Below are 12,974 nucleotides of genomic sequence, written 5' to 3'. Positions count from 1 at the left end.
ATTCTGCTGTCTAGCTTGTCCATCCAATATCTATGCTTTTTGAATTATCTAAAGAAATTTTAGCACAGTTCTCAAAAATACAGGAAACGTGATTTTGCACTAAAATCTGTATAATAGTAGTTTTTGTTATTTAGTTAGGCAATGCTTAGATTTATGCAGTAATTAAAATGGGATTCCTAAATTTAAATGTGGCCAGAATAAATGATTCAGAATAATGATGAAATAATTGCAAACTACCAAGAACATGCACTAAAACTTAGAAGTGTAAGTTCTCCAGTCTGGAGGCACCTTTTGAAAGAAAAATAAAAAATTTTTTCAGGAGGTTGCCTAACATTCAGTTTATTGATGGAATAATTAGAAAGGGTACTTCAGCACACTATATTCCTTTTTCTGTCTACAGAGTGGGGTTAGGAGGATGTGAGAGAGGAGAGTGGAGTATGTTCTTTTTGAAAGAACTAAGTTGCATCAGTGTAGAATATGGTGAGGATCCAAGCACTTAGCTGATGGTGGAATGAAAGGTAATGGGAGTTTTTAGTGGTAGCACTTGAGACCTGCATTAGTGTCTTTCTGTCTCTCCAAGAAAATAAAGTCAGTCAGAACAGCTCAAGAAAGGTTTTCTTATGGTCCTAGCTAACATAGTGAAAGCTTGGACAAACCCTTTTCTTCAGGATATCCTTGAAATCCTTTCAAATATATTTTTTAAAACTGTGTTACTTTTTTTCAGTGATTCTAGGAAGGCTTGTTTGGGATCATAGCTAAAGGATTGTGCTATGTTGCTCTATAAAAGAAAACATCATGCAGTAGTTCATTTTTTTTATGTGCATATGCTCCTATGATATGCTAGAATGAACTGAAAGATGCTTTAAAGGAGACATATTCCATCTTTCTGTTTGTGTAGTACTTGTTTATATGTGAGGCTGCTCCTCAGAAAGTAGAATCAGTTCTTGATTCTTCAGTTATTGAACTGTTAAAAAAAGTTTTCAGCCTTTGCCCATATTCTGCTCACTGTGCTGAAAACAACCTCACTGTTAATTCTTTTATGTCCTTTGTTCTTGACTTTAATGTTGCTTAATCTAAACTGAACTGCAATTGCCATCTGTTAGACCAGGCACTTAAATGATCCGAGTCCTCCTTCATATGGCTATACTGTATCTCATTATTTATTGTTCCTTTCAACAGAGGATTTTTTTTAAACTCATGCCTCTAATAACACCCATAGGAGGTAATTTTTGACATTAGGGCACAGGTCAGATTTAAGCTATTTTCCCCATGCACTGTTTTTCAGCATAACAATATCTATTGTTGCAGTCTTTTTTTTCTTTGAAGGCACGAGTGATCTCTATTCTGTTTCTCAAGGTAGTCTTGTCATTAGCTTTTCACATACAACTGTGTTGAATAGTCCAAAATAGTCCACATCCTCTACTTACTACTTTGCTAGTGCTAGTGTCCCTTGAGATTTCTAACAAGTTTCATTGGAACAGCCATTTCATTATCACTTCTCTGGAAACTTTTGGTTCTCACAAAACTGTATTTTGGTCACTTCCTTCCACTCTATTTTGTAAACTCTATGAAGTTATCTGTTGTATATAAATTGGTAGAAAATTATATCCCTCAATATCACTGTAAGTTCACAAAATAAATAAAATTTTTTTATTCCTCAACTGTTATGAAAGAGACTATGTAAATACAAGGGAAGTGTATTGCTTCACAGGACACTGTTGAAAGTAAAAACGAACTTAAGAGTCACAGTTAACTTTGAAGATTCATTATTATCTTGATCAAGAAGCAATGGAAGGAATGAATGAAAGGAGCAGACATAGAAAATGAGCACAGGAATGGCTCAATTACGGTTTCAGATTGCTTCTGTTCCCCACCTAAATAGATTAAGAAACTGACTGGCTTTGCCTTCTATAGAATTCAGTTAATAAAAACACTCTTCAATTACTATTTTTTTTTCAGAATATTGGATTTCTCTGTCTAAACCCCATTTTCTACATTAGTAAGATGATAGCAGTTCATATCACCAGAGTAACTGTACTGCAAAATTGACATTTCCAAATCTCAGACAAGATTGTCAAAGCACTCATTAACTTCAAACGAATGTATATTTTTCATTTTTATAAACTCAACTGTAGCTTCTTTGAAGTCCACAGCAGAATTCATTTTAAATTGCTATATATAGGTTTGAGCTTTTATATATAAACACACACCAAGAGAAACATAAAAGTATGGAGAAGAGGATATGGTCTGCTGTAGTTTTTTCCACATCAGTTGAGTACATCAGGTCTTGTGTCTACAAAACTGTTGCAAAAAAAGTAGCAATGTGAATAAACTAAGCAATGACTGTTGTGTTACCATCCCACACAATTTAACAATACCAAGAAGGCTCTTACCAGAAAATAAAATTGCAGACCTTAGAATATGAGATGATTACAATTCTAATTTTTGTCCTCCCTGGAAAGCAGTCCACTTTTAAATGGGTTATCCTGTCTAGTTTCTTCAGTGATTTCTAGTGTAGCGTATTGTACAACATACTGCAGTAATCTAATTTGAAGTGACAAAAGGACTGATGATGGCAAAATCAGGATGCCTAGTAAGGAACCACCTCCAGGCTTTTCTATGCTCAGGAATTCTCAAAATTGTCTTCTCCAAGGTTTGAACCAGGAACCAAGGTGCTCTCATACATCAGCCAATTTTTAGGTCAGGAAACTGCATCCATCAAAACACCCACCACAGATATAAATAAAGGGAAATAACGAGAACAGATGATCTTTCCTGAGAAATCAAGCTGTTTTCTGATTTCCAGAACATACCTAATAAAATAGTATCTTCAACATATAAGTCCATTAATTAAAAAAAAAAAAACTCTAGTAGCAATACATATAGTTGTAGATTAAAATAAAAGTGGAAAAATGTATCCATAGCTGTGGAATTGAAGAATTAAGTTTTCTGAATTTTTTTCAAACTTATTATCAGTAATTATCATCACAAAAGATTACTTAAATTGTTTATGAGAAGCAAGTTCTTCTTGCTTAACTGATCACCAAGCAAATGAGTAAAGTTCAGTGATAGCAAAAACTGACTATCTGCAAAATACTCAATAGCAAAATGATAAATGTCATAATTTCATGAAATACACTGAATATTAAGTGGGAAAAATCACTTATGTTAATATTTTATTTGATCACTTGAATAGCTGATGAACAAGGATTTTTTTTAATTTCATTTCTCTTTTTATTAGTGAACCATTACTAATACTTATTGATTGTTTTATTAGCCACCTACTTCACTTTTTATTGGAAAAAGGAGTAGTGAGTGGGTAGAACTGTAGATCAGTCATTGCAACTGAAAAGTAATTTCAGCAAAATAAATTATGTCACTTTATTGTCATTTTAAGGACATAAATGACAGTGGTCATTTCCTTTCTTAGAAAAATTATTCTTAAATTAAGAAACTTAATCTTACTATAATATATATATCTCTTAGAGAAGAACAGTTTCAGTAAAGAGTAATGTACAGACTAAATTAGAGGGAACCTATTTTCTCTATAATTGCATCAAATGTATCAGCAGTTTGGATCTAATTAGATTGTTCTTAGTGAAAACCATTATGAATTCTATTAAGAATCTATGGATACTGGCTTTTGGCATTCTATTCAAATAAAATTATACTTCATCTTCACTGCTAAAAAAAAAAAAAGGGTTCTGCCATTATTTTGTTTTCCTGTGCAACTGCAACATGCTATGCACCATTAAAAAAACCGCTAAGATATGCATTTGAATGAAGTGGTCATCTTGGAGGCACTTATTTTCCTGAAGTGTTAGCAATTAGCTGGTGCTGGTACTCTGTCCTCCAGTGGGAAAGCTAGAATCAGCCTAGTAAATCCAGTTAGGACCTCATATACTTCCATGTGTAGGGGAGATGTCTTTTGGTGGTGCCTAAGTCATACACACAGCTGTGGCTGACAAATTGTCTCTAAGCACTTGTGGTTAGCAATAGCCATATGCCAGGTGTTCTTCAAATAACTGCTTGTGTATTAGGGGAATACTCATTCCAGTGTTGTGGTGACAGGAATTTCCAGGAATATGTATCGAATTACTGTTAACTAGGACAGGTTTTTCACTTCTGCATACCTTAAATGGGACTTCTGTGTACTATTGACAGAAAATAATGATATATTAACTATGAATACCATATCCTGTTCTCAGCTACACAGGGGCAATGCCATAAATGGTGAAGATACAGATATTTGAGATAGTGTGAACTATCTGCATTAACTTTTCTGTAATGGAAGGTGACTGGAAGCAGGGTCCTGATTCCATCTCTCTCAAGAATGGTCTCAAGAAATGAGGAGTTTCCAAGAAACTGAAAACATGAGTGAAGATATTGGCCTCATCTTCAAGTTACACATGCCTAGCTGATTTCCATGGAAAGTATAAACACACTTAACAAATTTTTAAGACTAAAAGGCAAAAAGCAGTTTATAATCAACACTCAGTAGATAAGGTTGAGATTTCTGCCTAGCATCTATCTCCTTTGAGTCTTTTCAGATACTTTGAAGCCAGCCCCACAAATGTATAACTACATGTTCACGAATCTGCATTTGATGTGGAGGGGAGATAGATTTTTGTCTGTTAATGTGCTTTCCCAGCCCAGGAAAGGCTATACCATCCTGTACAGTTTTGGTCCTTGTGTCATGGCAGTGCATTACACTTAAATCAGGAAAATATGTGAAGAGCATGAATACCCAGGGAAGAAGCTTCCTTCCTGTACACCAGCTGCAACTTCTGCCTCACCCTCTCTCTGTGCCTGACCTGCAGGCACAGATGCTTCAGCTCCCAGAGTTTTGACAAGACAGCTTGCTGAACGTGTTCATGGGTCATTTGAGCCAGACTATCAGAAAATTAGTTGCAAGTGAAATAAGACCTAGGTTTATTTTCAGTATCTGACCAGATGTATGCTAATCCATCTCCCATCAGCTTTTAGACAGCAGAAAGAGATTAAGTTGCTCTTCTGTAAAAGATTATTGACTTTATGCACATATATATGTTTATTGATAAAAAGATCAATTACAAGGTGCAACAAGCACTTAACCATTAGTAGTACTTATATTTTGACAGGAGGGTTCTGAAGTTGTTCAGAGGATGCATTTGACTGACTAGGGTGTGTTTATATCATCTTTAGTACAGCGTGCCACAGTAAAGATTAAACTTCCTAACTTGGAGGCGAGGTGACTGTATATTGGCTAAAATCTGCTATCCATAGGAAAATTCCTCCTCAAACATAGTGCCTAACACAATTCCTGCTGCTAGTCACATTCTGTACCTTCTTAGTGGCTAGACAAGGAGTCTTGGCTGGATCAAAAATTCAATATGAGGCTCTAACTGTCCTAACACATTCCTTACTGACACTTTTGTGTTCTTACATGTATAGTGTTTTCTGCCACAAATGAGAGGTTTTTGTCAGTGAATGTATAAACTATCTCAATCCTTTCTTGAAAATGAATCTGCAGGAAACTTCCATATGAGGCTCTTAACAAAACTGGATTATATTCTTTATATAATTTGACAGGTAACAATTAAAAATTTTTTATTGGTTCTTGGGAGCAGGATTCCTTTCTCCTGGTTTTTTACTTTCTTTTTCTCAATGCAAGAATATTGCTGTGTTATACAAGGAGTTTTGGACTAAGGATATGAATACTAAAATAATAACCATCTTGCATCACATGCTGAATTTCATCTCATTTGGCTAGTCATGTGTACAACCTGTGGAGGATTTGTCTGCTTTGCTTACCTTATCTCTGAACATTTGATTAGAAAGACTTAACGCCATATCAGTTGCAAACACATGGGTCCACATGATTCCAATATAATCCAAAATAGCCTGACACTATGCAGTAAAAATTAAGACTGGAAAATAAGGCAGAGCACAGAATCCTGGAGATAAGGATAATCATAGTGTGGAGAGTTGTCTTTACCCTGGGTCACACCAAAACTCATCAGTGGATGTGAGCACATTCTTGTGAACTTGGTGAAGAATTACTGAAGCACTTTTGAGTGTGTGTCAGTTTGGCAAAGTGTTACCATGTTGTTAAAATATCAAAGTGCAGGCCACAAGTTTTAGAATGACTGAGATTTGCATTAACAGGCAAGAGATTTACATAGGAGAATTGAAAACATACTGCAATGCACTACATTTTATGGGTTTTATCGCTGTACGGCGCATCTGTCAGGTGAATAAGTACACTTAGAAAATGCCAGGTGATCTCCCTGGAGAGTCTGTTTTTGTGATAAATACAGCAAAGTTAGCAGTGTGGGTGTGTTTTATTTTTGTATCTCTGAAGGACAACTATGGTCAATGGTGTTGCTTGACAGAACAGCTGGGGCAAAGGCCTGACTCATTTGGGAATCTGGGCTTTCCTACAAGCCAGTTTAAGGCACCAGAATAGATTCTTAGTATGTTTTTCAGGTTTACTTTTTATTCCAAGACAGATTTCTTTGACTTTGCCCTCAGGGGTAGAAATATGTAAGGCAGAAGAATTAAAAGAAAAACTAAAAAACAACTTAAAATGTGAAAAAACCTTACATGACAAATATTACTGACAAAATCTGATTCACTTCTAGGAAGTTTTGTGGTGATGTGTTTCAGGTTAATGTCTAGAGAAAAGAGAATTTTCTGTGGTTTGTTTACAGAGAATAATTGACCTATTTCAGCCCTTGTCTGTGTGAGATGCTCAATATGAGTAGTACATTTCAGCTGAGATAGTGGATTTTTAGAGTGGTATCTAGTCAACCTAAATTTTAAAAATTCTTCACACCTAAGTGATAGAATAGCATTCTTACAGGAAGACAGTATCAATAATATTGACCAAATCTTCATAGTTTTCATTCTGAAGCCCTATATTACTCAGATAATATTTTTTTCATTTTGGTTCAGTGGAATGTCCCTCTAAGAAAAATAAATGGTTGGTCTATAACAGCAAAGTTTCTGTGCCTTTTCTTTGTTTCCTTTCTAAACTCCTTTCCAACTTCAACAAATCTTGCTATAAAAGGAGTGTGGAATGTGCTGTTTCATTATTATAATACTTCATCTTAAATCTTCTCTGGTAACTACTGACAAATGTTTCACAGTAACATTTCTAGTGATTTGCTGTTCAGTGATTTACAGAAATAAAATGCATACAGACATTGTTCTGGGCTGGATATAACATACTCTCTGCATGACCCTGCAAAAAAAGTTTCTTGCAGGTGTTGAGATTTGGCCAATATTGCTGTATAGAAATCAAAAAATTTGAAGTTGTCTTTCCTCCTTCTTTGTGCCTTTTCGCATCTAAATAGATTTTGTATTTCCATTCTACTTTGATTAGTTCCTGTGGTGCTATCTGCACCATAACCATAATCAGTAAAGTTATATGGTGGTGCTGTTTTAAAATATTTAAGTCTCAGTAAGCAGTAATTTTGTTTTACCCTAGAACACATCCTGGGTGAAAAATGTGGAAAAATTTTTGGTCTTAATTGCTAAATGTGTAACGACATGAGAATTCAGTGCATCCTCATTGTTACTTTACTACTACTTTACTAAAGCAGTGTTTCACTCCAGCCCACATCAATTTACCATGTGCAGTGAATGTTCTTCACATAAAGGCTTTGAATCTTTAGGGCATCAGCCTTCTGGCTTTCTAACCAAAGTTAATCCTTATTAGTTCCATATGTAACTATAAGCATCAGTTGTTTAAGGAAGACTTCTCACATGGTATCTTTGATGTCTTTTCATAAAGATGATGAGTTTCTTCCCTTCATCAGTTCATAGCTGGAACTATGCTGTCACATGATGAACATTTATGGGCAGTGCCCTCCTTCCCCACTACCAAATATCAACAAATATCTTGTAGAACATTTTTATCTTTTGACAAAGGCCTAAATTTATTTGAACTCAGTTCCTCTGTCTGTCTCTTACCAGTTCTTGTCTTGTCTTTCTTGCCCTCTCTTTCAGAGGATAAAGTGTGGACAACTGTGTACCATGATCTGCAAATGCAGACTTCTGTGGGAGGCAGCAGCCCGGAGAAGCTGTCTGTGCTGCAGCTGAACTACAGTGCATCAATGGACCAGATTTCTGCCATTACCAGTAGTGCTGAATACTGTGAGCAGTTTATCTCCTATTCTTGCAGAATGTCCCGGCTGCTGAATACACCAGGTAGGCTGAGAATGGGGATATCCATTAAATACGGTGTTAAAGAGCTTTAGCTGATCAATTTAACATGTATTGCTGTTAGGTAAGTCCATTCATTGAACATACTTCTTTGTTCTTCTTTGTTAAAGATGACAAAGAGGGTGAAAATACAGAAGACACTATTTTCTTAAGAAAATTTGCCTGATTGCTCACTACTAAAATGATTGGTATTGCACCAAGTGTTTGTGTGTCTCCTCTCAGATCTGTTGCTCCTTAAAGCAGGTGGCATTCAGTAAACACAGTAACTTTTAAAGTTTAATCAATAGAGGCATTGAAAAATTGCTTTGAACTTTATCCTGTTTTTCTGGTTGTCAGCTTTCATATGCTACAGTCAGCAAGGGTTGAACGAAGGTTAGAATTTTTCCACTAACACTTTTGAAACAGTTTCTTAAATGCAGAGCATTTTATAATAATGAAAGGATAATCATATGCCTTATACATTGTAGAGAATGGCATGGTCAGTAATACAGTTGTGTGAGAAATTATATGCTATTACCTACAAGTAGATTAAGTATAAGATTGTTCTTTTGCTGTGTAGTTTTACTGGAAAAGAGACCCTTTCTATATGTGCCTCCTCAACAAATGTTAGTTGTAACCAGTAAAGACAAAAGTATTAGTTGTTCCAGAATTAGCACACAAAGAAGGAATTGTATTTTAAAAGCTCTATTAATATGGAGCAAGTGCTTTACATATGCTCTCATTGTGTATGATAAATTTTGATGTTGAATAAATCTTAATGGTACTTAGGGAAACTGGTTTATAAGTGGAAACATATAACACATTTTGGTGACTGTGAACTGAGTTCATGGTGATAAGAGCAATTCAAAAGCATTTCAGATTAATTTGGTGGCTGCATGCTTACAGTGTTATACTTTAGGTTGCTTTCCCTCATAAATTTTTTTGAATATTTTCTCATGGTGCTATAGATAAGTATTCATTTGGAATGCATGTGTATCTTCTTCCTATTTCCATAAGCATTCCATTAGTTAATAGACATGTAATGCTTGTTACTCCTCTCCATCCTCCCTGCTGCTTTTTAACTATTTCTAATGCATGCTTTGTCTCTGTTGCTGTTATTTTGCTAAATTTAGCATAGCACAGAGACCCTGCAATGTGGGAAATGATTTCTTCCTTCTTGAGCTTTGATGCACAGGATCCTGAATCATGTTCATAACTAGAGGTGTTCTGATTAGATTCTGCTGATGGATACAAACTCCCTGCTTGCATATGCTTCAGAAAAGTTGTGTATGAATGCAGTTTTGGCAGGTGTTTAGAAGGCAAATTTATTTGGTAGTAGAGCTGGAGATACTTGGCTTAGAAAGCTCATAGTTTGCATAGAGAGCAGTGTTAGTTTCTTCTTCTTGGTATGTATAAGACTATTATTTCAATTTGTACTTGTTAATATATGTTTATATTATAATAAATATATGTTGTAATTGCAGGTGTTTACCCTAGCTTCTAGATTTAAAGGACAATTAAGCAGCACACAAAATAATAACTTGCTGATTTTTTTTTCTAAGGAGCAAGCAGTTCCAAATACTTACATTTTTAAGGTTCTTAGAAAATTTTGAGTGTACTTTGCAGCTATCTCCTTCTTCATGTTTTCACCTTTTGTATGGAAAAATAATTTCTCTTAGAAATTCTTTATAAGACATTTTTTTGTCTGGAAATTGAGTTTGAACAGATTTTCTATAATATGGGTTTAGGTTTTGTTTCCTTTAAAGCGAGAGAAAGAAGCAAAAAAGATTCTTTTTACCTAGACAGTAACAAAAAATCACACTGCAGTGTTTGCATAACGCTTGTAGTGGTTTGTACACATAGAACAACAGTGATTTGTGTGTTAGTGGGAAAGAGGCCAATACATTTTCTTTCTATGGGTTCTTGGCTTCAGTGTACGGTTTCTAAACTAAGGAAATAATTTTTCATACCTTTCTCTGTTCTGGAGAATTGCCATATTTTCTGAATATATTATGACACCCTATTCATCTCACAGCGCAGCTCAAAGCACTCATGTGGCATCTTCCACCGCTGAGCTTTGCATGTAAATCATTGCAGTACAGTTCCCCCACAAAGAAATGAAAAAAAAAAAAAGGTAAAAAACAAGAAAAAAAAATTTTGTGTTTCTCAGGAAGTGAGAAAAGTGCTGGTGATATTGCAGCCAATAGTAAAACCTCTGTTAGCATCATGGGATCAGGATAGTGTTTGTGGCCTTGACCTTTACACATACATGTTTCAGATGTTTAAAAGCCACTTAGGATAGAAAGTTCCTTTTGTTGTAAAGTGCATCAAAGAGAACTGAGAAAACACAGAAGATAGTTAAGCAATTCAACTTTTTCACTGTTTGTGTCTTGTAAATCCTGTCACTTTGCAACATGGTTCCTTCCAGGGAGAAATTGATCAGTTAACATATTTAAACAAGTCAGGACTCCAGATGCTTATTGATCTATTAATGACAGGTAGTTATTAGCTGTAAGTGGACTACAGCTTTTGCTGCTTGTTGTTGCGGTGTTTCCTGACAAGGTAGAGATATCTACAACTCCACTGATTCTGCTACTAAGAATAGCTCAAATAACACTTTTAGTATGAAACAGAAGCTACATCAAAATTCTGTGTTTGAGAAAAACCTTCATATTAATAACCCCGTTTTGTTGAGAGGTTTTTCTGGCTGCAGGCACAGCACTCAAAGAATTCTCATTGTCATATGATTTCAGAGGTATATATGAAAATTAATCTGTACAAACTAAGAATTCTCATTGTTCTGAGTTTTAGACTTAAAGACTTTATTGTTTCATGTCCATGTCTTTTTTTCTTAATAATGAGTTTTTCATCCAAGCAAAGTAACATGTACATCCTAGCAAGCAGTTTAAAATCATTGCTGACAAGAGGGATTGGGAGTGATTTTACAGGTAATAATGCCATTGCCTTTCTACTTAGTCTGAGGGAAGATAGTAATAAGTTCCATGCAAATCAAGTCATAAGTGACTTCTGAAAACATACCTAGGGATCTCATAAGGCTATAGGATAATTCAGATTTGAAGGTACTGCAGGTCGTCTGGTTCAATTTTCTGCTCAAAGCTGAATGAACAGTCCTTGTCTAGTAATCAGCAAAGGCTATCTGGAAATGCAATTTTCTGGCTTCTCTGTTGTGGTTTGTTTTTTTGTTTTGTTTTGAACTTGCAGCCCAATATGTTATGAATTATATTAAAACCTAGGGATCTGTTTCAAAGCTTCACTAAAGACTATCCAAAAACCAAAATTAATCAAGATGGCTTGGTGACTTGCTTGAGGAAGTACAAAACCAGACGCCTCTGCTGAAAAAACACTATGCTATCACAAGAAACAGTAAAATTATGGGTACACCATAAATTTCTGAGGAAACTGTTTTCAATCAGGGATCCTGCAGTGGCTCCAGTTGTCTCACAGCCTTTATGCTCCTGACTTTGGTACAGATTTGCTCTGACTGTTGCAAGTTTTGTTGTTGTTTTTTGGTTTTGTTTTTTTTTGTATCAGTGTGTGATTGATGCTTCCTATTGTCTGTTTAGATATGCTTTTTTAGAATAGTAATTTCTTTATGACCATGCAGTTATTTTTTGTGATAGAGGCTTAATCTTGGCAATTCAAGTAACTGTGGCAGTTTATAAATGAATGAAATAAAAAGGCCATGGGTCATAATTGCAGCATAATAAGATAAATATATGTAAATTTGAAAAAAAAAAATAAAGTGTAGATTTTGGGGCGTTGTTTTTCTCTTTTACAATTGCATTTCTCATATCTTCCTTTCTGCTTGTTCCCTTGGAAACATTCATTTTGAGAGGATAATAATATGTTTAGTACTGAGGACATTCAGAAAGCTGTCTGGTTTTGGGGTTCTTGATGCCCATATACTTTCCAGTTGATATGGGAGGTGATAGGACATTTCCCTTTAATGCAAAGAGGATCCTGGGGGTGGAAGAAAGTCCTTTTGTGCCCACGGGTTAACAAGGGGGAAAGAGGGCAATATGTAGTATCAACTTACTCTTATAGAAAGAAGCTTCCCTTCTTTGCTGTTGAAACCAAATTGTACAGAGAAGCAGTGATACAATACACTCATAGAATGCAAAATGTTAACAAAATTTTGCATCTTCATCAACTCTTTTCATGAGACTTCCTCATAATACCCATTTGTGACTTTCTTGGTATGAAGTTTTCCATGAGCCACTGATCATTGCCTGGGAAGAGGGGAGAGAACAGCACGCTGATTCTGCCATCCTTCCTCTCACCCTGGGAATGAAACCCTGAAGGGAGAAGGGCTGCTGCATTCACAGTATCTGTGTCTGCCATTTCCCAGAGCTATAGGAACTGTAACAAATAATCAGAGTGTGGGAGCTAAAAGCGTAGATACAGAGAACAGAGCGAGATCTGTTGGTGTTTTGTTCCAATTTTTATTCCTATTCACTGTGCCTGCAGGCAGCATATGAAAAACATATAGCAGTGTTATTGCAGTACATGAATTACGGTTTCACGCCTGTTTGTCTCTGGAGGAAATGAGACAACAGTTTCATGAATTTAGGAGCTAAACAGGTGAAATAGAAAACTTAATTTGATGTTTGGTTGTTTCAGTTACAATAAAGCAATCATAATACCAGTAGGAAGTAAGATTTATGCGTAGACTGAGATAAAAACAAAGTTTAAAATTGCAATATGCTATTTTTCCTCAGTAGCCATCCAAATCAGAACTTAATGAACTTATGAACTTTGCCATCAGT

The 12,974-nt window shown here is 35.5% G+C and overlaps 1 protein-coding gene across 1 annotated transcript in view; it reads left to right on the top strand.

Annotated features, from left to right (window-relative positions):
• Window positions 1-12,974, top strand: part of CNTNAP2 (contactin associated protein 2) — a 1,021,890-nt gene that overhangs the window by 705,636 nt on the left and 303,280 nt on the right. Inside the window, exon 13 of the mRNA XM_063157997.1 lies at window positions 7,993-8,193. Coding sequence (XP_063014067.1) covers window positions 7,993-8,193 — 201 coding nt within the window. The remainder of the gene's footprint in view (window positions 1-7,992; window positions 8,194-12,974) is intronic.

The sequence above is a fragment of the Melospiza melodia genome, chromosome 1 (genome assembly GCF_035770615.1).
Source record: "Melospiza melodia melodia isolate bMelMel2 chromosome 1, bMelMel2.pri, whole genome shotgun sequence".
NCBI lineage: Eukaryota > Metazoa > Chordata > Aves > Passeriformes > Passerellidae > Melospiza > Melospiza melodia.
The sequence above is the reverse complement of the archived record's forward strand: the minus strand, read 5'-3'. Positions and strand labels throughout refer to the sequence as shown.